The 27,959-nt window shown below is 45.3% G+C and overlaps 2 protein-coding genes across 4 annotated transcripts in view; one reads left to right on the top strand and one right to left on the bottom strand.

Annotated features, from left to right (window-relative positions):
- Window positions 1-997: 997 nt before the first annotated feature.
- On the top strand, window positions 998-14,130 carry LOC128449813 (ataxin-1). Of its 3 annotated transcripts, none has more exons than XM_053433124.1 (3): window positions 998-1,083; window positions 6,950-9,024; window positions 9,181-14,130. In XM_053433124.1, the coding sequence occupies exons 2-3, from the start codon at window positions 7,216-7,218 to the stop codon at window positions 9,841-9,843; spliced, it is 2,472 nt and encodes an 823-aa protein (XP_053289099.1). In that variant the 5' UTR covers window positions 998-1,083; window positions 6,950-7,215; the 3' UTR covers window positions 9,844-14,130. The 3 variants fall into 3 exon arrangements, with proteins under 3 accessions (XP_053289099.1, XP_053289098.1, XP_053289097.1); XM_053433123.1 differs by having other exon boundaries at window positions 1,010-1,138; XM_053433122.1 differs by lacking the exon at window positions 998-1,083 and adding an exon at window positions 3,091-3,334.
- Window positions 14,131-16,424: 2,294 nt separating this feature from the next.
- itga8 (integrin, alpha 8) overlaps window positions 16,425-27,959 on the bottom strand; it is a 38,064-nt gene continuing 26,529 nt past the window's right edge. Inside the window, exons 20-30 of the mRNA XM_053433282.1 lie at window positions 27,607-27,754; window positions 26,832-26,924; window positions 23,779-23,858; window positions 23,275-23,355; window positions 21,969-22,074; window positions 20,477-20,635; window positions 18,764-18,880; window positions 18,543-18,656; window positions 18,055-18,156; window positions 17,832-17,954; window positions 16,425-17,727 (exon numbers count right to left, since the gene is read on the bottom strand). Of these exons, the coding sequence (XP_053289257.1) occupies window positions 17,638-17,727; window positions 17,832-17,954; window positions 18,055-18,156; window positions 18,543-18,656; window positions 18,764-18,880; window positions 20,477-20,635; window positions 21,969-22,074; window positions 23,275-23,355; window positions 23,779-23,858; window positions 26,832-26,924; window positions 27,607-27,754 (1,213 nt within the window). The 3' untranslated portion in view covers window positions 16,425-17,637. The remainder of the gene's footprint in view (window positions 17,728-17,831; window positions 17,955-18,054; window positions 18,157-18,542; window positions 18,657-18,763; window positions 18,881-20,476; window positions 20,636-21,968; window positions 22,075-23,274; window positions 23,356-23,778; window positions 23,859-26,831; window positions 26,925-27,606; window positions 27,755-27,959) is intronic.

The raw sequence follows: 27,959 nt of genomic DNA, 5'->3' as shown, positions 1-27,959 counted from the left end.
TATTTCTGTTGATGCTGAGAACTTCAGGTGAGTTTAAAAGCATCTATGACATTTAAAAATAAAAACGTATTAGGTAATGAACAGTTTTGAATTATCATACTAAAACAATAAAACTTGTTATATGCTATATCCTGTTTATTTATAATAATCAGCTACACTGCTAATTAATTTCAGAACATTGCTCTTTGCTTGAGATGGAACCAGAGACAGTTGGTCTGACTGGTGAGTCCATTTTCTTTCAATAAGGTATGTAATACAATATAAATTAATTAATTAATACAATAATTATAATTGATATCATGATTTTATTGATTTATTGATAATGGTTTGGAGTATGAAATGTATAAGAGTAAAACATATATTGCTTCTGCTGCCTGAAAAATTGCAAGAAAGAGGAACTGATCGTTCAAATAGCTCTTTTAATTATTAAAAATCGTATTTCAAGTTATTTTCTATCAATCAAAGCAATTAATCAATCAAACAAATGTAATGGTATTTTTAACCAGTATTTTAAATGCCATTTTATACTTTTACTTTTCTACAACACTCTGGTTTAAGTATTTACACTATACTACAATAAACAGCTCAAGCTATTTGCCACAATTGATAAACTGATCAAATATGATGCATTGTTATTATATAAAGGTCCTGCTTACCCAAACAGTCATTTGATACAACTACTAATTACATTTTGATAATAATACTTTCGTAGTTTTTACTTACGTGCAACTTTGAATATGGACTATGATTTATTATAGAGTATTCTTTCATCGTAGTACTTCTATTTTAGTGAAGGATCTGAGTGTTTCCTTCACCCGTGTCATTACATATGTAAGTAGTATGGGTGAAAAGGTCAGAATGTTCCAGGGAGTGTTTGTAAAATCATGACCGAGTTCATTAATGCAAACTATTGTGCAATCGTTCTATTTGCATGACAATTTGCATCACACATGCTTCCCTGTCCTCTGTGCGTGTGTAAGTGTGTGAGAGCACGAGTGTTACATGTCTGGACATGTCTGCTGCATGCGAGCCGGCTCACTTGGCCACAGCAGATGTCTGGTGTGGACGCACAACTGAACACTGGTAATGATGCTTGGATACATTTTCTTCTTTTCGTCCGACACCGAACAGTTCCAAGGTAACATGATTCATCTCTTCACAATTTGAGCTCTGTGAGATCATTGTTGAAAAAAAGTTCCCTCCGAACTTTGCAGCAGCTGCTCTCTCTCTGCTGAAGGCTGCTGTGTTCCAGTGCACGAGTATGAGAGGGCACCAAGAGGCAGGGTGTTGAAAAATGGAGGAATGTGAGCATAATGCAATTGTGGTTTGTAGAATGGCACTGTTGTAAGAACTGCATTACTACTAGTCCCACTTCTACTACTACTACTACTACTGCAATACGGTTACTCCTCAGTATATGGTTAATGTTTGTATGATCACATATCTTATTATAGTTTGGAGCTCTCCCTCTCATTACGTGTGCACCACATAGGAATGTAACACTTGAGGCACAGCCCTTAGTTGTGGTTGTGTGTGGGTGTGTGTGTGTTTGTGTGCTCAGAACAACAACAACAACTGGGCCGGTCAAACCCCTCTGTCAGGTTGGACCACAGAGAATCAGCGTCCAATAGATTCCAATAGCGTCTGTGAAGCTGTGAACAGAGATTATGCATATTCCTGATCTGTGCTGAAGACTTTCCCTGCACTTAAATCCAGGGGAACATCTTGGATTGAGCCACAAACCGATCAGATGTGACAACAGTCCCTCTCCGGATCTGAACATCTCTGCTCCGTGCACCTGGAGCTGGATTTGTGAGGAAAGCTTCTTTCAGCTCACTCGGCCGACATTAATTCTGACCTTCAACTTACAGTGAGTCATGTCAAGGCAAGGAAACAGCGGTCTCTTGTAGAGGGCTCCGTGTCTCACAGGGGGGCTCTGTCATGTTGCCTGTGCTGTGCAGGGGACTGTGTAGTTCATGAGGTTTGCATTGGCCTGGTAGCATCTTTGAAGAAATATGAGTCACAGTAAGAAGATGAGGCCGTAGCCCTCCTCGGCAGTAAAGACACCCGGCACATGTTTTTTTTTTGTGTGCCTCAGATGGAACAGCTGGGGAAACACACCAACTCACTTCAGTGGTTCAGCGAGTGCATGTGTGTGTGTTGGTTTTATGTAGTGTGTAGATCACATGTGCACTGGATTTATGTCTTTGTCTTCCAGCAGCTGTACGGGAGCTGGAGGATGAGCGGGTGCAGTAAAGGAGGAGGCTTGAGGGCAGCAGGGAGGCCACGGTGCCAAGTGTCAGTGCCGGAGGTGGGTGGGTTATCAGGAGAGAGATGGGGGAGGCATGGGGAGACCTTGGTGTGTGTGTGTAAGTGTGTCTGTGTGTGTGTGTGAATGTGTGAAGGGGGGGTTACTCCCAGTCACTTTGCAGCTGAGTAGAAGCCGAGGCTCTAATTGTAGGGCAGCTCGCAGGGCAGATTAGGAAGAGATTTGTCTCTGCAGGGAAAACGCATATGAAAATGAACAGGAACAAGGCCGTGCATTAAAACAGCTTTGACGCTCAAAAACACGCTGAACAATTTAATCCTCCGTGTGAGGGCACATGCAGTCAGCATCTACTCCTCTGTGTGTGTGTGTGTTTGTGTGTGTGTGTTTGTGTGCCAGCGTGAACATCCCACAGCTATTCACATTCATGCAGTATGTCTGTCTGAGCAAACCCTCTCCTCTGAATCTCCAGCTCTCCCTCCCTCACCCTCAGTCTGCTGCTCTCTCTCCCTCCACCTCCCTCCCTCTCTCTCTGTGTGAGCGTAGTCTGGGCTCTGAGCCAAGTGGAGTGTGTTTTTTTGAATGAATACCTGATGCGGCTGATGAGGCTGGCTGGGGGAGGAGCTGTGTCAGTGGAGTACTGAGAGAGAGAGAGAGAATCAGAGAGAGAGAGGAGGGAGGGAGGGAGGTAGAGAGGGAGAGAGAGAAGCAGCCAGGCAGAGAGGGAGCTGGCGGTCTGGTGGCCTTGCATAACACACGTTGGAGCAGCCTTTGCACGCAGGACTTGCAAGTGAGCCTGAGCAGTGGGAAGGGAGGGAGGGGGGGACTTCCTTCCACCGTCGGCCCCGCAGAGGCAGCGTCTAGCCCCGCAGAGCCGAGAGTCCAGAGAGGAGGGCAGAGCCGGAGCTGCTTACAACACAGGCTCCAGGAGAACCAGCACAAAGGAGAGATTCAGGAAGAGGAGTTCCTAGGAAACACGTCTCCTGCACACTCACACTCACACACACTCACTAAGAGGCAGGACGAATCTTTGGACATGCTCTGCAAGCAGTGGCTGTGGAGAGACTGGTGAGCTATTCTTAGTACTCTAACCAGAGGAGGGGAGGAGGGTGGGTCGTTCGTTTCTTCTGTTTTTCTTCTGGATCTGTGGTGATAGTAGGATTTGTGCTGCCCCCTGCTACTACACTCGTGCTCACTCTCACTGTCATTCCCCGAGCCCCTGGAGGAGGCTCCGGTCACAGCATCTGTCCACGGCCACATCTGCAGGACTCGGCCGGCATCGATCCCGGTGTGGCCGGAGGTGGCCGCGACCGCCCGCGAGCACATCTCACCCGCGCGTGTTTGTGCGGGACGTGCGAGTGTGTGGAGCAGAACTCTGGAGTCATTGTGGAGACAAACAGCCTGAACCCCCAGCGCCTGTTCTTACTGTCTGCTCCAGTCTGCCACCCGGCCGGTCCGCCTCTTAAAGGCACAGGCAGCTCTGTTGTGCAGGGAACGGGGCAGGAAAATGTCTCTTTCGGGTCTTGGGGGGGGGGGGCAGTGCTCCTGTGTTGGTGTGCTGTGTTGGTTGAGGCAGCTGTGTTGTAGAGTGAGTTGAGGTGAGGTCCTCTGAACCCCACCACACACACATGCCGTGCACGTACATGTCGTCCTCCACTACCACCCCCCCCTCCCCTTCATGCAAGAGCTTAGATTGATAATGATGTTTTTGTTTTCTATATATAGCCATTTGCTGTACAGTGTGTTCGCTGTGTGTCTGTTTTTTTCTTGCAGGGGGAAATGCATGACAGCGTTGACACCTGCAGCTCTGAAACCACAGGGTCGCCCGCCCGCATTATATGTTGTTGTGGGAATTTCTGCACAGAAGATGCATTTTGAAAGACAGTGTCACAGAATGATGTGGCTGCCTCTCCTCTCTGAGTCCTCCTGCTGCAGAGACACGCTGTTGCTATGAAGCCGCGGTTCAGCGTGAGGAGTAAATAGTGGGAGCGTGAGATTCAGGGAGGAGGGAGGTGGTGTTCGGGAGGGGGGGGGGGGGGGGGGGGGGTTGTTGCTGCGTAAAGAGAGAGGCGCTGCTGGGGGCCTCTCACCTGGAGACAACAGCAGAGAGGAGGCTGGGAGATACACGCCGATCCATTTCTGTGGTTTTTGTGCAGCCTCTTGTGTGGGCGTGTGAAAGAGGATCACTGACTCCTTCACCCCGTCTGAGCTGAAAAGCGTCAGTGTGTTGCACGGGAACAGAGAGCGTCCTGTCCCCCCCCCACCCATCCGTCCATGTCTCAGAGGTGACAGTCCGGAGACAGGGGACTGACTCAGTGTTCCCGTGCTGTCTGGTTCGCTGTGACATGTCTCGAAAGCTTGCCTTTGTTTCCTTCATAGTATCACACGAGCCGTATGTTTGTTTGTGTCAGTGTTCTAATAATAGTCTGAAGCTGGAAAATGTAGAGAGGCCTGTAGCTGCTGAGCCGTGCGTGTGTGTGTGTGTGTGTGTGTGTGTGTGTTTGTGTTTGTGCATGTGCTTTAGTGTGTGACCATGTGCAGAGAGCGCTGCGCACAGGTTAAATGAGGGAAGGAATTACACCTTCTATAGGAGCATCGTGTTTTATCTGTAGTCTGTGGGGTGTGTGTGTGTGTGTGTGTGCGTGTGCGTGTGTGTGTGTGTGTGTGTGGCGCCCGTGAACCAGGGCACGCCGGCTTTGTCTTCCAGTGCAGCTGGAATCAGAGGAGGTACTTGTGCTTCAGATGTGATGTCATTACAGTGTTGATACGGTGTTCCAGAGGTGGGGTGCACCGCTCCGCCTGTGCAGCAGCGGCTGTGTTGCTGGCCGGGGAACTCTAGGCGAGGAGGGGGGCTGCTATGGCGCTCTGATGCTGCGGGCGCTGCTCAATGTGGGTCAGGAGAAGCAGCACTCTGTCTTCCTCCCCGGTCCCCTATTCTTTCTCCCTCCTTTCCCTAATCTTCTTTCTATCCAAGCCGTCCCCCTTCCACCTCCCGCCCACGCCTTTTACTCCCTTTCCTCCTTCAACACAGTTCTGTCATCTTACATTTCTCCCACTCCTCCCCCTCACTCTCCTCTTCCCTCTCTGGGTTTCTGTTTCTCTCCAGCCCCGCTGCTCTCCTCCTTTGTTGCATCTTCCGGATCCACCAGGCTCTGTAGTCGTATACGGATGAATCGCACGGCTTGAGGTTTTTCGCCGCATTTGGATGCGGTGACCTTGTCAAAGCCATCCACAAACGTAGATGCATCTAATAGAAAAAAGACCAAGGTCGCCTTCTGGCTTTCCTCCCTCCCTCTGTCTTTATGTAACCTGTCTGCGGATGTCCGCTGTAGTGAACCTGCTCCTCAGTTAATATGAAAATACAGGTTTAGTGCTGTCTAATAGCCGGGCTCCACTCAATGGAATGTAGAGGGAGAAAATGAATGGACGGTGTCATATACACACCATCTCCGTAGCGCCTCTGGCTAATGAACAACTCAGAGTCCCGTGCATTGACCCACAGATAAGCCTGCAGGACACAGCAGTCAATCAAATAAAGAAGCCGTGAAAAAAAATGACCTCATGGGAACGGAGAGGCTGCATGTTAATGCTACTGAATCAATGGATGCACTGCATGTTGTCGTTGTTTACTTGTGTGTACACATTTTAGAGCTACTGCATGTGTCTATGCATGCTTAAAAATGGAGTGCATGACTCTTCATGTTGGAAAAGCCTTGCAGTCAAACATTGACAGTGGCTACGAGACATTTCAGTACCTTTAACCAACACGCCCTCCATGCATCAGACTTTCCTGTAACCTCTCTCCTGGTTTGTCGTGCACTTATTCCCTTGAACCTGGAAACAAACGGAGTGCAGCGGACAGCCTTGGCAAAATATTTTCATGCACTATGAAAGAGCCCCTTTGCACTTCTGGCAGAATGTTCTCTAATCAAACTTCAAGCCATATTGTTTTCACTTCATTCCTCCAGTGTGTCCATTGACCCACAGTTCCTGTCAGGAGGTGGATGTTATATGTATAGTTGCCCCACTGCCTCAACACGAGGCCTGGGACTGTTAAAACAAAGAATAAAGCCTGAGCTCCTCTGAGGCTGTTACTCTGCGCTGTTATCCTTTCCCTCTGCTCTGCTTTCTGTCCCCTAGAGCAAGATAACAGCCAACAGCAATGCTCATACACTTACCCTGTACACATGGGTACACACACACACACACACACACACACACACACACACACACACACACACACACACGCGCACACACTGCAGCCCAGGAAACTCCTGCCTGGTGTTGGAAACATGAAAGAGATGTTTCCTTGTTATGTAAATGATGACACACAGCCCTGCACTGTACTTCTCATGTGTCGTACGTCATTACTCATGCAAAGGGCTGGTCGAGTTTTGACAGATTAGTCCATGCAGATCCTCAGAGGTCATCTCTACATGTTGATCTTGGAGAGGCCTACGTGTTGCGTTCCAGTTCATTAGAAAAACACAAATCTGACTGACGCAGTAGTTATGCAAAGGTACCACCTTGTGGCAAAACAAAGAACATCATGAAATCTTTCTAAGGTTGTGTTATGGTGTTTTGCATTTGGAACAGTTTGGGATTATTCATTTATATGAATAGAGTTTTGATTTCATTTGCACATCATCTGAGTGTCTGATTCGAGCTTCTCTCTGCCATCAGATTGCTGCCGACATCGTGGAAGAGGTGGATCGGTCAGAGATGATTCCCCATGAAGTCTATGGAGCTCATGTTGGGAGCTGGACTGACTCTGTCTTCTCTGGTGTGAGACCTGGAGCCGTCTACCAGTGAAAACAAAGCGAGCCGGAGCCACACAGTGCACAGGGAGGCCAGCCCCCCTCGCACAACCACTGAGGGCTGGTGAAAGAGAGGAAGTCTCCGAGGAGCTTACAAGTAGCACAAGGGATTATTAAAACCGCGGTGGCACAATGAAATCTAACCAAGAGCGAAGTAACGGATGCCTGCCTCCTAAGAAGCGTGAGATCCTGGCTCTGGAGCAGAGGCCAGTGGTCGTAGCCACAGCTACACCCCCAGCAGCAGTGGTGCCCCATAGTCCCCACACAGAGAACTTAGCGTGGTTGGCAAGTGTAGCTAGTGAACGTTGCAGGTCTCGGGACGCAGAGAGCCCAAGATGTCTCATCTCCTCCCCTTCTCCTTCCATGTCTGCACCTTCCTCAGCCCCCCCTCTGTCCACAGTGCCCCTGGCCTCTCTGCCTACAGTTTACTCCACAGCCCTCCCCCAGCAGGGCGGCACTATCCAGTTTGCTCAGCTGGGACCCAACGTTCAGTTCATCAGCTCCGGGCCTTATGCCGGCTACATCTCCTCTCACATCATCTCCACAAATTCTGGCTCTCTGCCTAACAGCTCCACCATAGTCGGACAGCGTTCTCACCTGGATGGATACACCACTGCCCTCGTCTCCCCCAGCAACAAAGGGGAGCAGCACTTTCAAATAGGCCTCTCCCCCTCAGAATTGACGCCTGTGTCGCTCCCAAGCTCTCCCCAAGTCACCAGCCAGTACATCCATCTGGACAGCAGAACACCTCTGACCGTCAGCGGAAATGCCGTCAATTCACCCGGAGCCCACCTCCAGCTCCACCCTCACTCAGCCGTCCTCCCACAAACACTTACCCTCACTCCCTCCCAGTTGGTGGTTCAGTATGCAGATGGCTCCATTGGAAAGAAGCCAGAGGGGCATGCTAAGGGTCTACTGAATGGGGAAATGGAGCTGGTCAAGCAGGCAAAAGCCCACAGTCATCAAGCAAACCATCACCAGGTCCAGAGCTATGAGGCCAGACATATCCTTCTGCCTGCGGACTATGGCCAAAACCCCACAGGACTCCAGACCTCCTTGGTGCTGGTGGCTCAGCCCAACCACGGAGAGGAACATGACGCTGGCTCAAATAAGATCTCCTTAGTCCAGACTGAGAAGGGAGGCATCTGCTTGGGGAAACCAATGTCCAGGTCCTCCTCTTTCACCTCCTTCTCTTCCTCAGAGTTGATGAAGTCTGTTGCTCCTCATACAGTCATCCAGACCACTCTGCCCTCAGAGGAGCTCCCAGTCAGCCTATATTCCTCTACACAGTCACCTATCATTGGTTATATCACCAGTGCAAACCAGCATGCTGTCAGCTACCATGCGGCGCTGCCCCAGCACCTGGTGATCCCGAGTGGCCAGTCCCTCTTCATCCCGGTCAGCGGCACCAATAACGGCATAGAAATGGAGGTCAGTCGTACTGTCAGTGCCCTGACTGCTACCACTACCCCTCAAATATCCACCGCCATGCCGCATGCATATTTAGCCACAGCCTTGTCCAGGTGTGAGGCACTTGGGCAAGATGGACATCAGCCACCCCCTGCTGTCACTCATGCTCCAGTGCTGCCAGTCCTGCCCTCAAACCCGGCACCAGCAGTATTTGCAGCTCCCTCTCCGTCTCCTGCTCCCCCTCCTGCTCCTGTCCCAACCCCAGCCCCTGTTTCCATCCAAGCCTCCCCCTCCATTTCCTCCTCCTCCTCTCCTGTGGCGCTCCCTCCATTCTTCATGCGAGGCTCCATCATCCAGCTAGCTGACGGGGAGCTGAAGCGTGTGGAGGACCTAAAGACAGAGGACTTCATCCAGAGTGCTGAGATTAGCAGCGAGCTGAAGATCGACTCCAGCACTGTTGAGCGCATTGACAGTGGGCAAAGCCCCAATGCTGTGGTCATTCAGTTTTCTGTGGGCGAGCTCAAAGCTCAGGTGAGATATTCAGATTTATTTGACTTCAGGGAAATCATCTTGTAGGTTTTGTGGTTGCCAGGGGGGGGATATGCCATCTTCAGGCGACTCTTGTAAATCCGTCTCTCAGTCTGTGTTTTGCAGAGAGTTGACAGTGTATGTTGTGCTCCTCTCCAGGTGTGCGTGGAGGTGCTGTTGGAGTACCCCTTCTTCGTGTTTGGTCAGGGCTGGTCGTCCTGCTGCCCCGACCGGACCACCCAGCTGTTTGAGCTGTCCTGCGCCAAGCTGTGCGTGGGCGATGTGTGCGTGTCGCTGACCCTCCGCAGCTTGAGGAATGGTTCGGCGACAGACGGCCATGCTTTGGCGGCCAAGCTGAAGACGAGTCACCTCTCTGACTACTGCCAGAGTGTGGAGGCCACTGTCAGAAACAGTTTGAGCCCCAACGCAGGCGGCAACAGTGGCCTCCTAATGAAGGCGTCCAGTGGAGAGACGCTGGAGAGGAAACAGGTTGCTGGACCAGGACTGGGACTAGTTGCAGGGTCCGCAGACGGGATCTACGGAGCTGGACGGGTGCTGACAGTCTCAGGGACTGGAGAAGTAAGACAGGAATCAGTGAAAACAGACATGCCTGCTCTTACCAAACAGTGTGATCTAGAGCGACCCGCCACCCGCAAGAGGCGCTGGTCGGCTCCGGAGAGAGACCAGACTGAGAGAGCCGAGGACGAGCCTCCTCCGACTCTGCCCAGACCCTCCTTCGTCCCTCATGAGGTTAAAATCAGCATAGAGGGCCACTCCAGCGCTGGGAGCGAACGCTTCTTGAGCAGAAGAGTAGACTGTTAAGAGGACTTTAATGAATTTTAAATTCCTGTGGTTTGCTTTGTGTTTCCCCCGCCTCTCTTCTCTCTATCCAGACTACTGTAATATAGACAGAGTTTACACAGTATTTACATGTTTTCTTTCACCTACATCTGATATCCACGATGAAGTACGGTAGCGCCCCTTCATAGCGTGGTATCACACATGAGATCAGTGCAATCAATGCTGAAAGCAAAAACGAATGCAGCATGAATGTTGAGTATGAATGGCATGAGTCGCCCGAGAGACATTTCACTCTTGTGTCATGTGGCTCAAACCCGTTGAGTGCAGTACCGTTAAACATTTCTGTCTTCACGCGAACGAGCACAGACCCCGATGTCAGCTTGTAGAAAGTGGGTAACCATATTTTTGTTTTGTGTTTGGTTTGAAGTGTTGTTAATGAGTCGAAGAGAGACCCACGGTGTTTCTGTGACAACACTCCATCATCATGACCTGTGATTTATGCTGCCTTTGTGCATCTGATGAAGTTTTGATTTCTCTTCTATCACTGCAGTTTCTTTTATTTTCACACCATGACAGATGTGTGCTACCACCGTCGGCTTGTGTCACCTGTCTCCATGAGTGTGTGTTTTATGGGTTTTCCTGAAGCTGTCCAACAGAGCACAGGAGTCAGGTGTGTGTGTGTGTATGTGTGTGTGTGTGTGTGTGTGTGTGTGTGTGTGTGTGTGTGTGTGTGTGTGTGTTTTTGTGTCGCTGTGAGTTCTGTTGTCAGTGCAGCCTTCAAATACAGAAATGGAAAAAGGCCTGAATGTAAACCACTGAATTTGTCCTCAAAACTAACTCATGAAGTCACTCATGTGCTTTGTGCTGCACCAGTGATGAACACGCTGAGAACTTGGCACCAGTGCTTTTCAATACGCGGGTGACAGCATGCGCACATGAGTGCATTCCTCTGTCAACTACACCTTGATATTTTGCTAATTTCTGATGATTCCTTCCGACCTTCACACTGGCTGCCTCGCGCAGCATTTCACACAAATGTACAAAAAGGGAAAATTCTGTCTCATACCTCTGAAAGAACTTTTTAGCCAGTCTTTGTGTGGCTTCTGCCCTCACACTGCAGTATAAACCCAGTTGGCCAAACTGGATACTCAAATTAATTGATTTTTAATTTTTTTAGCCAATGTGGGCAGCGCAGTAAATGACGTATTGTTACTTTTTCAAACCCGATGACAAGCAGACACAACGAGCATCATTAGCATTCATCGTTCTCCTGGGGCCTTGATTCCAGCAGCATGATGAGTCTGATGACGTCCAGCTCATCTTCGTTTTGGTCCCGCGGGAGAAATATCGGTCTCTAACGTTAGTGAAGTCTCCATCATTTTTAGAGCTTCTGTACTGAAACCTATAAAAGGAGGTAACGAGAGCATCTTTGTTGCCCTGAGGGGAACTGTAGAGTTTGCTAATCGACCACCACGAGCGACCCCCTTCCACATTCCACAGAACCACCTGATCCTATGTCAGTATATTATTTGTAAAATATTGAGCAACTTAAAATGCAACTACACCATAAGATAAAACATAATATCTATATAATATTGACTTATTGATGGGAACGTGGTACCTTCCCACTCCACAGATGGATCCTGTTGATTTCTATGGCCTTAGATACAATATATAATCTACCTGGTTCGCAGCAGCACATGTTTTTTAAGAGTTTTTAACCATTAAAACCTGTTTTCCTCAATGATGATATGTCCACACCTGGTCTATCGTCTTTGGGTTAGTCGATTTCTCAGAGTAGAGCCAAAATAAAAATGCTACAGTCCATACTCAGGAACAGTGTGTGTGTGTGTCTGTGTGTGTGTATGGTGCGTTAATGTGTGTGTCCCCATGTGTATGTTCTGAGCAGCAGCACTTTGATGAAGCATCCAGCAGGATGGTGGTGATGGCCCTGTTTCTTATCCACGAGAGAAATTGAGAAAGAATAAAATGACTGTTTGACATCACCGTATGTCCGACAGGTTCACTATTGAGAGGAAACTATATTCTGCTGGGACGAAGAATGTAAACACACGTCGTGCAAAACTATCTCAACTTTATTTTTGATGACGTATAATAGAGCTACTATTCAGAGGGCGACGCAGAGAGTTGTAGAGCTAACTATAGCCGGCAGGTGTTGATCATGTACAGTGAGTTGTATCTAGAATGTGTACAGTGTGTGTGTGTATAGATATTCTAACCCTTATGTAGCTTATGTACTGTATGTGCCACAGCGCCTCCTTTTTCAATCATTCCATTAACTCTCCAACAACAAGTGGTACTTTGTTTTTTTTCTAGTCAGTTCAGGTGTTGATCCAATGTTCATGAATGTGCAAAACTCGTCAACACTATTCAACCTCCTCACAGTTCCTCCGACTTGCACACCGTAACGTACAGTTTGTGTGGATGTGAGCTGCAGTTCTCCTGATGATAGCCATGGACCTTTTAGAGTACCTGAAAGGTGTTTTCTTGTAAACCCAGCTACCGACTGTTCTCGTCTGCTTGTGTCCGACTGCTCAGGCTTACCACTGCCCAGTGACTGTTTTCTCTGACGAGACTGCGTGCTCTTATATCATCACTGTTACAAAGTCGAGCTACTGTTTCATTCTTTGTCTCTGTAGCCATTCGTCCCTCTGTAAACTTGATCCTTTTTTAAATTTCCTAACAGAAATGGGTATTTTTACAGATCTGAAGGGACATCTTGACGCAGACTCAGCTATGAAGTGTGGGATTGATGCTCTAAGGCAGAGATTGCTGTGACTCCAGGGTTTTCCTATTGTCAATTAATCTCATGAAAAAACTAAGACCAACAATGCATTAGTCAAACTTTTATCCCCCTCACTGTCTCAGTGGCACTCGAGCCCATTCAGCCCCACAGACGACATCATATCTTTAAAAACAGGTCACAGAAGTGTACTTAATTATTTTAAAGGCACAAGCTTACATCAAACAGCTCCAGGATTCGTTATGTTCCCTTGGCTAAACAACATCAAGGCCCATGTTCATGTTCCTGACTGATGACAATGGACTGTATTTTATATGGCTTATTGACCATTAAATGTGCTTCACAGTAAAGGATGCATCATACAGTCCTCCCATATTCAGCCCTTTTACTACACAGCTGTCAGAAATTCACTGTCACCTCAGGATGCAGACTGAAGAAGCCCGGGGATCAATCCACCAACCTTCTGGTTAGTGGACGATCCACTCGACCTGCTGGCCACAGCTGCCTCTTTCCTCAATTGTTTTCTCTTCTCCTCTTCCTTGTCTTTTTCTTGTCAATGTCAAATCAGAAGAGTAGAATGGATCAGGCCTCAGCTGCACAGACAATACCCTAGTTTGATTAGCTCATTGTTGGCTCTGGTCTTTTTATGGGGATTGTTGACATGATGAAAATATAAAATAATGCTTGGCTTATCATTTGCAGTCCCTGCACACCCGCACAGTTATTCCTGCTGGTTAGACCTCAGGTTGAATCTGGGAGGAGCTGTGCTAAATAAGATTGTCAATCACATTGTCCTACCCTGACAAGGACCAACAACAGTTAGGAGGCGGCTTCATTGAAAACAAATGTGTGGGTGAACCACAAACGTTTAGAGACGCCAATATCAGCCTGTTGGAAAAGCTTAGTAACCCCTGAAATTGCCTGAACTAGGCCCATTCAAATACAATTTTAAAGCCTTTCTAAATAACGTTGGACATGGTGTAAGCACTACCATGTGGTGATCTATGGAGTTGCACTTTGACATATAGGGTGGGGGTGTTTTAGTTAGTTACTAATACACATAAGTAATGTACAGCATGTCTGAGAGAAATCGTACACTAAACAGTACATCTCAGCGATTTGTAAATAGCCAAAGTCTTCCATTATAATGTTGGTATGACCTTTGTCGATAGTGGAGAAGATAAACACTGATCCCCATGTACAGACCTTTGAAGTGAAGTTCAAGAATACGTCATCGTTCATTTGACAGAATAAAGGATATCGCTTCACCTAAGACATTTTCTTTTGCACTATCTCAACAATCCAGGAAATTATGGGAGAAAAACACTTACAGAAAAAAAGGATTTTGTAATTTGGGTTTGTTTGCTGGATAAATCTAAGTTACAGTTTGTCCCACTATCGTACGTAGTAAGTATCAATAATGTTCCCTATTTTGATGGTGTTGAGGTTCGCTAGTCAGAAACTGTTAAATCTTTACTTCAAATGTTTCATTTTACATTTGATCAAATATATTCAAAGAAATAAACAGTCTAAAGAAAAACAAACAGCATTTCTCTTTTGTATTCTTTCCCAGGACGATCAGGGAGGAGGGAGGTTTGGCAAGACTTTGTGAAAATGTGGTTTTCTTCATTGATGACTGTGAGGAATGCTTCCACTTGAGCTACATCTGATATGTCTGATAGTTTGTCTGATATAACATCTGATAATAGCTTCACCTACATTCTCCTGATCAGACCTTTCCCACAAGAAACACAATGAAAATGAACCAGCTCACACTTGGACAGACAAATTCTTATTTCTTATTTCTGTAAAAAAAAATCATGTTCATGTTTTGCCTTTTGTCGTTTGGTTAGCTAATAATAATCTATAAATTTTATACAGTATATAAAACACTAGTCATTATTTACCTTAAATCAAATTCACACATCTTAATTGTGAATATTGTCTATAATTATTGTATTTTATAGTGATAATTTCCCGATCACTTCCCTCTAAAACACATTGTGATGCAGACACACTGTACAAGGGGTCTACTTTGATAAAACCCACGGAAAAGAAGAGTTTGTCAGCATCCATCAAATGTTCAGGTGAACACAAACATCAGTTCCAGCCCAGAGGTCTGAAGGATCCAGCTGCTCCCTGCTGCTCAGTTATAAACTAATTTAAAGTAATCAGCAACATGTCTTTTATTATTATTGTATTGTCGAGCTGCTTTGCATGTGAAGTGTGTCCTACGATCTGTTTTGTGTGGCTCCCTTTTGTGCCTCAGATTACACTCATGTTCACACAGTTGAAGGGAAGAATAAATTACACATAAACCGCTTGCAGTGTGTTTTAAAATGATCTGGTTTCGTGGCTGCTCGGCTAATGAAGAATAATGCAAATTTGCAGTTTAATGTTTGTTTGGCTTCAAGAACAATATAATATTGTTAATGCTCCATTCATACCTTAAGGAACCGTGTAAACACAATTTAAACACAACTATGAGCTACCCCCCATGGATCCGATATACTATATGTTTGCAAATGTACATCCTTGCTTTATTGTTTATTGTTTTATTATTCTCTTATAGAGAGTCTAAATTATATACTGGATTGTTTACAGAGCTGATTAGAACGCTACATGTCTGTGTGCTCCCATGATACTTTTGCAATATTCTGTTCTTCCTTAAAATGCATAATCCCTGAGATTACTAGACATTAGTTTAGGGAGCTGTTAGACATATATGCATTTGAGAAACTACATTTCCCAAAAGCCTAGAGCCTGTGATGCTGTGAGCTCATGTGGTGGAAAGTCTGAGGCTTCAACACACAGAATTACATGAAGCGCCGACTTGAGAGACCAATGAAAGAGGACGTCTCAGAACAGAAAACACACTTAGAAAAAAAACTTAATACCCAAGATGTTGTAGCAACGCAAAGTCAATAACCCATTATGCATTATAGACCTAGTGTTGACTTGTGTTTATAAAGCAAGAAACTTGTATCACTGTAAAGTTGCAGCTGTAGGGAAATAAAGTCCGGCCACAGAGCACCTGGTGTAGACGCCCACATCGGTCAAATATCAAGCTCAACAAATTGCCTGAAGGCAAAGACTTGATTCCAGCTCCACAAAAACATTCTTGGGAATAGAAATTACAGGAGAACTTTCATATCAATCCTGTTTTTATAACTCCACATCAAATATCTACCGAAATCACCATCACCTGTAAGACAGTTTGAAGCTACTCTGACAAATATCCCAAACTCACTGCTCAACAATGTTCAACACTGAAATTACATCCTCACAGCTTTGTTCTTTTTATTATTGTTTTTATCATAACCTGATCTTTTCTGAAAATAAAACAACCACCACAGAGTTTGATTGAAGTACTCATCACAAGAGGTCGCTGTCCTGCCTCTTCTGCACATCTGTCAACCGCAGCAGTGGTTTATATCTACAGTGCACCGCCTGGGGGCGCAAGAGTGCTTCTGCCTAGGTGGAGACAGATTCTACAACAGCGGAATCGAAATCATTTTTCACACGAACACAAAACATGTTTAAATAGAACTAAATAAGATAATGCATATTCGTATACATGTATCCTGAACAGTGAAAAACTACTCTGTGCTATAAAAAAACTGATTTCTTGGTTGATAATAGGAATAATTAACCTCAATGATTTGCTTGGTCTGGGCGCAAAGCTACTATCAGTAAGAAAATATCATCACAGAGAAAAATTTTCATTTTCGATTTATTTCATTATTCTGTGCTCTATTCTTGCAACAAACGCAGGGTCTCTAACTTGAAGGCGAGGAGGAATATGTAAAGTCTGCTTTCCCAAACAAACCATTAATAATGAGAATGACCAATAAAACAACACTTTATTCTGGTACAAATAACAAATAGCACACAAGGTGGGTTTAAATTCCGGGTATAGTTGATGCACTCACACTTTGTTCTGCCTGAATGTGTGTGACATACTTTATTATCACATAAACAAACGACATTAAACAGACGCAGCTAAATGCTGTACAGTTGGCGCAGCGGTGCCTCAGATGGTCAACAGTGTGTTTTGGTTCCGGACTCTTTATCTTAACAGGTTTTGAAGTCTAATCGAATCCAAAGGAACAGACCACAGTAATAATAAGTTATTTATGTATTTGTCTCCTCACTCTGTTCTTCTTGAAATGTCATGTGGCTTAAATCACTCTAATCCGTTGCTTCTGCAATGCTCAAATCGAATATACACGTATATACATAAACAATGGAAACATTAAGCTCTGATAAAAATAATGCCAGTGTAAACAAGCTTCAGTATCACGCAACACCCAAATATTGCACATACATTCTTAAATATACACGTTAACTCTGTGCCTTTATATTTATGAATGCGGATCCTATGTATATGTGTGTGTACGTGTATGTGTGTGTACATTTGTGTGTGTAATCTGTACACAGCCTGCTCTGAAGAACCAGGATAAATTAAATTAGGTGGGGAAGGAATTCAATAAGTGAATGAAGGGCTCACACAAGAGGCACATAATAAACACACACACATATGAACAGTAACTGCACGCACACACACACGCACACGCACAAGCACACGCACACACACAAACACACAAACACACTCACACACTCACTCATTCACAAACAGACAAACACTCACAAAAGCACTTGTGCATAGACCTCATGTCTCTTTGTGCCTCGCTTACACAGACACGTGAAAACATTCAGAAACATTTAAAGCATTGCCCTCACAACAGAGTCCGTGCTGTCTTCAGTTCTGGTGCCTCATTGCGTTGGATAAACAATAGACATGTGTGTGTGATTGAGCCTGTTTAGTGTGTTTTGGTCCCGTTCTGTCTGCTTCCTTGTCCAAGCCGGAGCGGGGCTGCAGTCTTCCGTCTGTCCTTTTCAGTCAATGTCATAAATAGAGAGGCAGAAGATGTGCAGCCAAGGAATGTAGGGTCCAATGACTACAGATCTCAGATCTGATTTAAGTTACTCAGAAGGTGCACATCCCTCCCAAACCGCAGTCCTCCCTTCAGGGGCTGTCCTGCCTGGACTTAGGCGTCCCCTGTTTTATCCGACGTCAGCTGCTCCTGGTCAGAGACGTTGTCGTCAGTTGGCGGCCGCGCCCGGTCAAAGAAGCCACACTGAGGGAATCAAATTAACCCATTAGTGCAGGATTGGATAATTGAACTACTATAAAGGGATGCAGAGGAATGTGGACGATGTATGTGTGTGTGTGATTTTGTACCTTCCACATGGCGAGCGTTAGCATGGCCAGCACCAGCAGGCCCAGCAGTATGGCCAAGATGATGACCCAGAGGGGAACAGCAAACAAGACATCAGGAGTCCCCCACAACACCAGGGTCCCCATCTGCAGAACAGAGGGACGCGTTTATAAGGGCCGACACACTTTCTGTTCCTGCTGTAGCGTCTCACACACTCTCAAACTCTCCACTTATTCTCCATCTTACCGAGGTGCTGTGCTGAGGCAGGCTGCGGGGCTGGATCCGATAAGGCATGGCTGTGACCATGAAGGACACAGTGGAGTTGAGGACGTATGGGTCATTACGCCGCTGGAAGACACATGTTACAAGACTTTATTTAAATGGTGACATTTGACCCCTCATTTATTATGTTTGTTCCCTAGGTAACATGCTCTGTGTAATTTAGTTTGAACTTTAGCCAGAAAGGATGAGAGACACATGAAGGTCTCAGGAAAAATGCTAATTCAAACACCTCTATGACAACTGGTTCAAGTACATTGGCTGATGAGGATCATGTAACACGACTAAAAGCTCCAGAACCTGTACTTATTAGGCCGTATTTTAAAATTATTTTCTCAGGGGCTGTTTTAAAGGACACAGGAATAAACTTTAGACCTTAGAGCGTTTCATTTACGTGCACTATAAAGGACACTAATCTTAAAACATTTTTCGAGGAGACAGCTGAAGACACTGACCTGCAGGAACGTATGTGCCCAGAGTCTCGAGCGGATCTTAACCACCGCGCTCTGCCCGCGGTCCAGCCGGCCGACCACACATGTGATCCTCAGACAGGAGATATTAGTGCAGTTCTGCATGAGAAGAAGGTTGGATGAGAGAGAGAAAAAGGAAGACATCAAACATCTTCGAACCACCGATGAACATCTGGTTTTCTGAGGAAGATGTACGGGTGGCTCACCAAGGTTTTGCCGCTGTAACTCTGAGCTGTGCTGACGGCTCGTTTGTGGCGGGTTGGAGGAGAACTGGTGTTCCTCAGGAAACCCAATAACTCAGGTGTGTCCTGGAGAGCGGAGATCTGACGAAGACCAGGAGAGAGAGAGTTAATAACACTGAATTGTATTCTCCAAAAGGTCGACTGGAAATGAGGAATCTGCACCTAAAAGATGATCAAATTATGGATACTAGTCTTTAAAAAGACAGTCATCAACCAGTAAGTAAGGTAAGGTAAGGAAAGGAAAGGAATGGAAGGAACGGCAAAGTTATGTAAGGTAACACAACTTGAAGGAGTGTGACATAGCGTGACATAGCATTACGTAGCCTGATGTAGTGTGATGTTGTGTGACGTTGTGTGACATAGCGTGACGTAGCTTGATGTAGCCTGACATAGCGTGACTTAGCGTGATGTAGCGTGACGTAGCGTGATGTAGCTTGACGTAGCGTGATGAAGCGTGACGTGACATGATGAAAGGTATCGAGACGTAACATTAAGCAGAAGAAAGGATCAAATGTAAAACAATGAAAGAAGTAGTTGCTCCAATGTTCACATTCCTTTGTGTTGTTTGACTAATTTCCTCATCAACATGTGTTCAGCCCGTATGATGATAATTATTCGTCAGCTGCAGATAAACATATACTGGTGGTTTAGCAAAGTCTGTTTAACATATGGGCTAACATGACAGTAAATAAGAAGGAGGTAGTAAACATGAAGACAGAGGATGCTTGTAAAAGTAAGATGTTTAAGATGTTTTACAAGATACAATAAAATGAAAGAAAATCTGCAGCTGAGAAAACCCAATGACGTTCAGGGATCGGATCAAAAAGTGTTTGGATGAAAGGAGGATTTGAAGAGATTTTCATTTCTCAACTGCAGCTTATGCAGTCAAGCTGACAGCAACAAGAGACACGACGGCATAACTGGAATTCCCTCCAGTCAAGGCTCACAGAGAACAGAGATAGAGGTGGGACGCTGGTGGGGATCAAGCTAGTTTCTGTAAAAGTTACCTCTAAAGCTTTTTTCATTTGGGCTGCAGCTAGGGATTAATTCTAATTCCTATTTTTTGGGTAATAATTTAGCTGAAGAGGTGTGAAAGATAAATCACAAAACTCAAAGTGACATCTTCAAACGACCTAAATATGTCTGACCAACAATTTATTTGAAAGTTTTAGTGTCGAGCAAATCAGGAAGAAAATTATGAAATAAAAAAGTCTGACCTCTGACCATGTACTGACTCATTTTGTTTTCATAAAGGCTTATACCTTGGTAGTATTTCATATTCAGAGAAAGGTTAATTGTACACTTTCTGAAATAACTGCATGTTTTCTTTTCAAATTACGGATGACATCATAGATACTGGAGACCATTCCTGCTCTAATTTCTTCTAATGAGCGTAATAATCCAGCCTCCTCGTTTCGAGCCAGCTGGCAGAAGAACATGGAGAGCCGCCAGAACAACGAGTACAATTATGTTTAAAATAAACGGGTATAAATGATGGACCAGTGAAGGGAAAAATCAGCCGCCAGCGATGAAATAAATAAAAGTTGGACACAGCTGTAGGCAGGCTGGTTTTTGAGAGTGAGTAAGGAAGGGAGTAGATCCACACTTATATATCTGGGCCTTTGAAATCGGGCTGTTTTCTGTGAGTGTGTATACGTTCACATGTTTTCATGTTACCTGAAGGCCGAGAGGGTTGAGGCTGGTGTTCGTCCGGCAGCTAATTGGTCCGTCAGTTTGAATCTCCATGGCATACAGCAGGTTCTCCTCACGGAAACGGGACGGCCAGCCGACTTGAAGCTCGGCCTCTTGGATACTGCTGGGACCTGAGTTGTGGAGCTGGAGACAGAGAGAGAGGGAAGGAGAGGGAGAGAGAGAGAGAGGGGGTGCAGAGTTGTCAGTATTGTGTTCCCCTCTGTCTCATTATTACAAGGTCTCAAGCGACTGAGGCTATAATCAGGTTATACCAACTGTGGAATGATGACACAGGCCACCTGTATTTCACTGAAGATAATACCAATGCTGCAGTCAGTCAAGTCAAACCTACAGCATCGCTTAGCTCGTCGTCCCTCATCGAAATAAGGACGAATGAATAATGAGCCTAAATGAACCATCAATTCAATAAGTCCTCTTTTTTACCTAGTGTTCTCTCTCTATCTTACACACACAAACACACACGCATAGCCTCATACACACACACACACACACACACACACACGGTCATTAACACTGAACCAAGTCTTCCAAACAGGACATGATCCATGGTGCTGCGGGGCAGGAATTCTGTGCGAGCAGAAAACTCTGTCCTCTCTAACAAGAAGCAGCTGCCAACTGGGAAAAGTACCACAAATGAAAATCATTATCAGCTGCAGGACGGGCCAGACACTGCCGCACTCCGGTTCAGTGAAGCAGCCGTCTTTTTAAAACAAAGGGAAATCACATGTACTTTACACACACGGATTCAAACTGTTGCCAGTCCGGCTGCCATCCTCCCTCTTATCTATTTACCTGTACCGCTGTTTGACCTTGTATTTCCTTTAAGTTATTATTACTCATTGCACTGAATCCATTTTTAAGATCAACCTTTCCCCCCCTTCCTTCCTCCTCTCTTTTTGCCTTGCTCCTTAATCTTTACTCTGTTTCACCCCCTTGTCTCTTGTTTTCCTTCCTTCCCACCAGTAATTACTCCTGAGCTACAGACCTTTGATCAGCCAGAGCCCAATTTTCTTTATAGAGCTACTGGTTTTTACTTTGTATGTTGAGTGTTTCTCTTTACCTCACCTTACAGCGACCCCCTCTTGCTGAAGCCTACTTAACAACGTTCCACACCTATTTCTCTGCTCTTTTCATCTTAGCAGTCCTCTCGAAGACACGTTTTTTGACCACCAACATGAAAAACTAAACTAGGACGGCACTTGGTAGAGCACATTCTTTTGCCGAGGCCCAACAGCCCCTTAAATTGCAATCAAGCTGCATCAAATTACACACACTCATAGATACCAGTTCCCTAAATGTATGCCTGATTTTCTTTCATTAAGATCCATGAATTATTTCCTGGGAAACTGGATAAAAATCTCCAAAAAATCTCCAACAGCCAACCAACCAACCAACCAACCAACCAACCAACCAACCAACCAACCAACCAATACACAGACGCCCTGCTTCCATTTACCTCATAGATGTGAGTTACTTGTGGTCCCACGTCCTCCTCTTTGACAGGCTTCTCTTTGGGTTCCCAGCGGGGGAATGGCAGCACCACCTGAGAGGGGTGAGACACCCTGGAGGGAGGAGAAACAGCTCAGTGACACTGGAGCATATACACATGAACAGGTCAATCTTAACGAACTCTCTGTATGAATGTTGACAGCTGTAATTGGTAATTGTAACCGTTCATCTGCCTCGCTATGACAGACACTGGCTGTTGTATGTAGTCCTTATTTACTGTGTTACAAGCCTTCAACTGAAAACCAGATTGTGTCCTTCCACCATGGCTCAGGAGTAAAACACAAAGGGTTAGAACTTTGAAATGATTTCATATTTCATTTGTGTATCTTGATTAATCAGTTGAGCTTTAGAGTACATTTATTTGAAATATACCAACAAGGGCCTATTATGGCTTTTTTTTTATGGTCCCAAGAAGGGTCATTACCACACAACATTTCACAAATACAGTGAAATGGTAGGATTGACTTAAAAATATGAGCCTATCCTTTAACAGTTGTTGTGTTATATATATATATCTACAAAGCAAATTCTATCATTAATATTTTACATACTAATAATGCTTAAAATGCCAGTTTGGTTTTATATTTAATTTAATTATATATACAATTTAGCAGCAATTCTGATTCTACTACATTTAACAAGGCTAAACTGAAGATTTCCTGGCCTGTAGTGGTGTAATGTTTATAAGCTAAATGGGTTTAAAATCTTACATCTTAAACTTATCTTAATATCTAAATTTGAGTTGCACAAGTCCCATCAGATTTGAGCAATATTAAAAATGGTGATGTAGGATTTGAAATTTAAATCTTAAATTCTAGATTGAGATAAATGGGTCAGAGCAGTTTCACATGACAAACTTCTGTGTCCTCATCTCCCTCATCCCAGGTCCCCCTTTTGCTTGTATGCACAGAAGTGACTACACCCAAACAACCCCATGCCAGGCTCCATGCTTTGAAGTGTGTGTTATTGCGTGCGTGAGTGTGTGTCGCCGGCCATATGGGCATCAACGTCCATGTCAAAGGTTCCTGCGTATCCCATGTGCACATGGTTAGTTCATATTTATGTTTTCTTGCTGTTTTCCATCTGTATATAAACAGGCTCCGTGGATTCAAAAGGCGAAGTGATGTCCTGCAAACACCAACCAGCTGAGACTGAAACCAGATCAGTTTTATCTGACAACAACAAAGCATGATGTCACCGTTTCCTGGTGCAGACGCCACTCTCTTGTCACATGCAAAAGATGCTTGACTCACCCACGTAAATCCAGCTGAGCTTGGGCAACGATGGACAGATTCAAACTGACCGGGTTGCTGTTGGAGTTATCTTTGTTGGAGCTGTAGAGAGGGAGTTTATATTAAATGTAAAGCATAATATAAAACACACACACCACTCTGACTGGGCTCTACAATCTGTGTCTACTTAGAAACATTTCAAAGGAGGCTGGGATGAAATACGAGTGAAACCAAAGTCTCAGTAAAGCACATGATGGAGCTGCGTTTTTATGTTTATCCATGAGGAATTCCTCCAGCCAAGGGCTTGATGTACTGTCTAGTGATGTTCTGTGTCGAATCGAACACAATGAAGCAACAGTGAACAGTGGACGTCTGTCTTCCCCTTGTCGCTGCAGCTAGTTTCATCAAACCACAGACAGTGACAGGAATCGGGGCAGACGCAGAACTTAAGTACATGTCTCAGAAGAAAGACAAAAACAGCTCTTTGTGTGTGTGAGTGGGCGGTTGCGGGGGGGGGGGGGTCACCTGTGGATCTGTAGCTCAAAGCTGATTTTCGGTCCGGCATCGTCCAGCCTCTGCACAGCGAACCTCAAACCAACAGACAGCTGGGCAGGAGGATGGATAAATGAACATGTGACGGGAGAAAGATGAGGGCAGAGAGATGACAGGGAGGGAAAAAAGAGCAGAATTAAGATCCATCCAAAACATCTGAAGCCACATCAGGTCTTGAGCTGTCCACTAATATACAGTAAAAAACCCCGTTAACTAGATCCTCTGCTGTTATTACACAGGCGGGAGATCATGTTTGTGTCAGTTTGTGTGTGTGTTGACAAATCCAGACAACACACACAAACACACACTTAAAAGCTACAGTTAAGTTGCTTGTCTCTCCTCAGTTTAGATCTCATGTCCTCCGGGGTGAGTCAGAACATGTGCAGGATTTGGTTCATCATCCACCGTACGACGACAGCGCACGTGTGTGTGTGTGCTTGTCACCGCCACACAGTATGTGTGCGCATGTGTACGTGCGTGCATGTGTGTGTGTATGTCTGAGCTCTGCTGAACATGAGGTCAAACACATGGTCCAGGGAGGAAAATGACAGCATGCAGACTCGCACTAACACTTCAAAAGACGGGCCTGGGGTGGGGGTGAGGGTGTGTGTGGTGGGACTACAAAGCCTGGCAGGGGACGTCTGAGGAGACAGACACCAAATGAGAAGGTTATGAGTCGTTCAGAGAGAGGAGCAGACGTCACTGTCAGCTATGATACTGAGAAAGGAGGAGGAGGAGGAAGAGGAAGAGGAAGACAACCTATGATGTCTGAGGAGGCAGTGGAACCAAGAGGTCAACTATGACTCTTAAAATCTGTGTTTTAAGTATCCAACCCTCAACCCTGGTTTAAAAGGTAGCTGTTAGACGCTTTAGTTTGGTTCCTTAGAGAGAAACCAGCAGCTGTGGCCTACTTGAATTTAGTCTGTTTTTTACAATGAATGGTACATTTTCACGGTGGAGAAAAATCATCAAAACATCCAAAGAAACTTTCTCTAAGTACTTTTGCAATGTGGTCAAACTCTACCCCACCGTTGATCTGTACACACAGTGTATTCCAAATAACTATCATTGCACCACAATATGGCTGAATACACAACTGCAGTCAGTGTTTGTCTATTACCTCCTTGAAGCTGCAGAGCTTCACCACAAGCAGCGTACTTCGTCACGTTTTTTAAAAACAATGGTTCATTGAAACAAAACTGACAGAGTTGGTCTCGGCTGAAGTTGTGGTTTTGAGAAGTTTCTATGGGCATTGTTGTAGTTTCTGACAACCATATAAGTATCAGTTGGGATGAATTAAAAGTCAACAGACTATTGTGGCTGTGAGCAGAATGAAAACCTATGGCAGCCTAAGGGTGTTTTTAAGGAAGATACGTAAAGGGAGACATACTGTATGTATAGAAAAAGAAACAGCACATCGTTCATCTGTAAGTTGTTCAGGGGTTTTGCTACTAAGGATTAATTTGGTCCGGTATGTACCTCCCGTGGTGCAGAGTAGCAGAAAAATGGAAATGACATAGAGGGAATGAGAGACAGCGGCAGAAACAACGAAAGGAATCCAGAAGAATACTCTGCTGATAACGGAAGAGAAGTGTGATCTTCAATCTAAGGACAAAAATCACGTTTCTCATTTCCCCTAGGATCATGCAGCCCTAGTGTTACCCATTATCCCATAGTTGTGTGTCAATGGTCAACTCTTCAGCAAAAGTCTTATAACATCACTTTAAATGTAGGAATGTTGGTGTCGAAATCCCAATTTAAATGAGAATATTTGTCCAGTATTGATATGTACAGATTTATAAACTTCACATTAAATGCAATGGACAATGTTCCACTGATTTATGATATGTACTTTTAAATATAATCTTATCCTCAAAATAGGATTCCACCGAAATGATCATGCAGCCACTGTTATTATTACAGAAACAGAAGAATTGAATCCTCATCACAGTTCGGTGCAATGTGGACCGCACTAATGAGCTGAGCTATTCTCGCACACTGACTCTAAACCGCATCGATAAGACTGAGGTCAAAACTTCCTCCATTTAAAAACATTCTGCGGCTTCATAGTCGTGGTATTGTCTTTTGACTGTTATCAATCACCATCAAAACTTTGACATAGAGTAACAGCCATGTGGCTAAGCTACATCTGAAGTAAGATCAAGACCAGGACAGAAAGAAAAGCAACCCAGACTAAGTCAGGCAGACGATACTGAAGCCAAATACTGAAGCCAAGAACAGCTTCCCTGCAGGCCTGCACCTCCTCCACCACGGGAGGCACTACAGCTGTGTCATGTGGCACAAGGACTGAACTTCAATAATGAGAATTGTTGAGCTGCACAGTTTGACCACAGTCTGTATGGGGTACATGACGGTATGTTCTGCATAAGCCCTGGGATTCCTGAATGTCCAACGGGGCAAGTTAAATATATGGGAAACATCTGGACAGCTGTGGAGCACTCACACACACACACACACACATACATAGATGCACACATGCACATGACTTGTCCCTTTCACATGCCTTATTTTGTGCCCCTCCCCCCAGCGGTGAAACATGACCACATAATTGGTTTATTAGAACGCTGTGTGTCACCTCCAGAGCCCAAACACACCTCTGTGGTGGCCTTGACACCTTTAGAGAAACCCAACATTTCACCCTATTCACACACACTTACTCAAATAACACACACAATTTGACGTGCCTTGTGACACACATACGTGCACTAACGTGGTGGAGTCTCATGACGGAAGGCCCCACTCTTTACTTTACAAAGCTGTGGCTTCCTGCATGTGTCAGCTATCCGAGAGCTGCATGGACTTCTATTCCACGCTGCACACACACTTGTGCAGCGCAAAGTGAGTGTGAAGCAATGTCAAGGGAGTCGGGGGGGTGTGGAACGAGGGTCAAGGTGATGATCAGTAATCATTGGAAGCCATCAGTCAGTGCGAGTTAAACCTGACGAGTAACAGTCGCGGGTTCTTAGAGTCGATGGTTGAAAGTGGTGTTTCGGGTAAGAACTCACCTCAGTCTCGGCTACCATCGGGTTCCCGAGGTCACACACCACCATCCTGGAATCGTTGACCATCTTGTACTCGCAGTTCAGCTGAGACAGAGACTACAGAAGAAGAAGAAGAAGAAGAAGAAGGACAGTTAAGTTGGTGAGATGATAAGGAAAAAGTTGATGAAAGTGACAACAGGGAGCAGTTAGAGTCAAGTGGGGAAGTGAAAAGAAAAAAAAGCGAGGGAAGTGTAACAGCACCAAAGGGGGGAAGGGAGCGAGGGATCGAAAAACGGGAATGAGGGAGGGGAGGGTGGGGGAATGCAGGGAGAGGTGGAGTGATGAATGATCTGACAGTAACAACCTCATCAATCAAGCAGCCCCATTACACACTCATTAACGCACACACACGGGCAAACACACACACACGGACATAAACAGACACACTCACACACACACATAGCAGTTGACCCTCTCCACTTCCGTGGCCGCTAATGCAGCTTGTAAATCATAATAGGGTCCTCTGGGCGGTTTCCAGTAGAGCATACCTTGCTGATAGCCTCGCTACAATCACGCCAAACACAACAGGAAGTGATGTCGCACTGTAAACGCTGCCTCAAATAGTTCACTTCCTTCTGCTATATGCTCACTTGGTACACGCTTCAAACACTGATGAGAGAACTGACCCGGTCTAATGTGTCTATTTTCAGTATCCACACTGATGAACATGAACACCACACCAGATGTAAGCAGACAAATGTGTGTGTGTGTGTGCGTGTGCGTGTGTGTGTGTATTTACCTCCACCCTGCGCTCCACCCCGATGTAGTCGGCCTCTGGTGGTATCAGTGTGTGTAGCTCTGTCTCGTAGGCTCCCTCTCCTCGGTTCACCGCAGTGATGGTCAACATGACCAGATTGTCATCTCCAATCACCAGCTCTGAGCGGTCCCTGTGTGTGTGTGTGTGTTTTATTATCAAAGGGAGAACAATGTAAAAAGAGAAAAGAAAGTATTTCAGTCATGCAGAGGACACAGACAATTACACACCAAATCTGGTGTCATAAAAAATAAACATCATCTGTCTTGTGTTTTTTTGTGAAATGCAGTTTTGAGAATTGGACTTCAGGTTTAATTCACACAGCTGCAAAGAATGCG

Source organism: Pleuronectes platessa, chromosome 10 (assembly GCF_947347685.1).
Source record: "Pleuronectes platessa chromosome 10, fPlePla1.1, whole genome shotgun sequence".
NCBI lineage: Eukaryota > Metazoa > Chordata > Actinopteri > Pleuronectiformes > Pleuronectidae > Pleuronectes > Pleuronectes platessa.
This window is presented reverse-complemented; position numbering and strand designations above follow the sequence as displayed.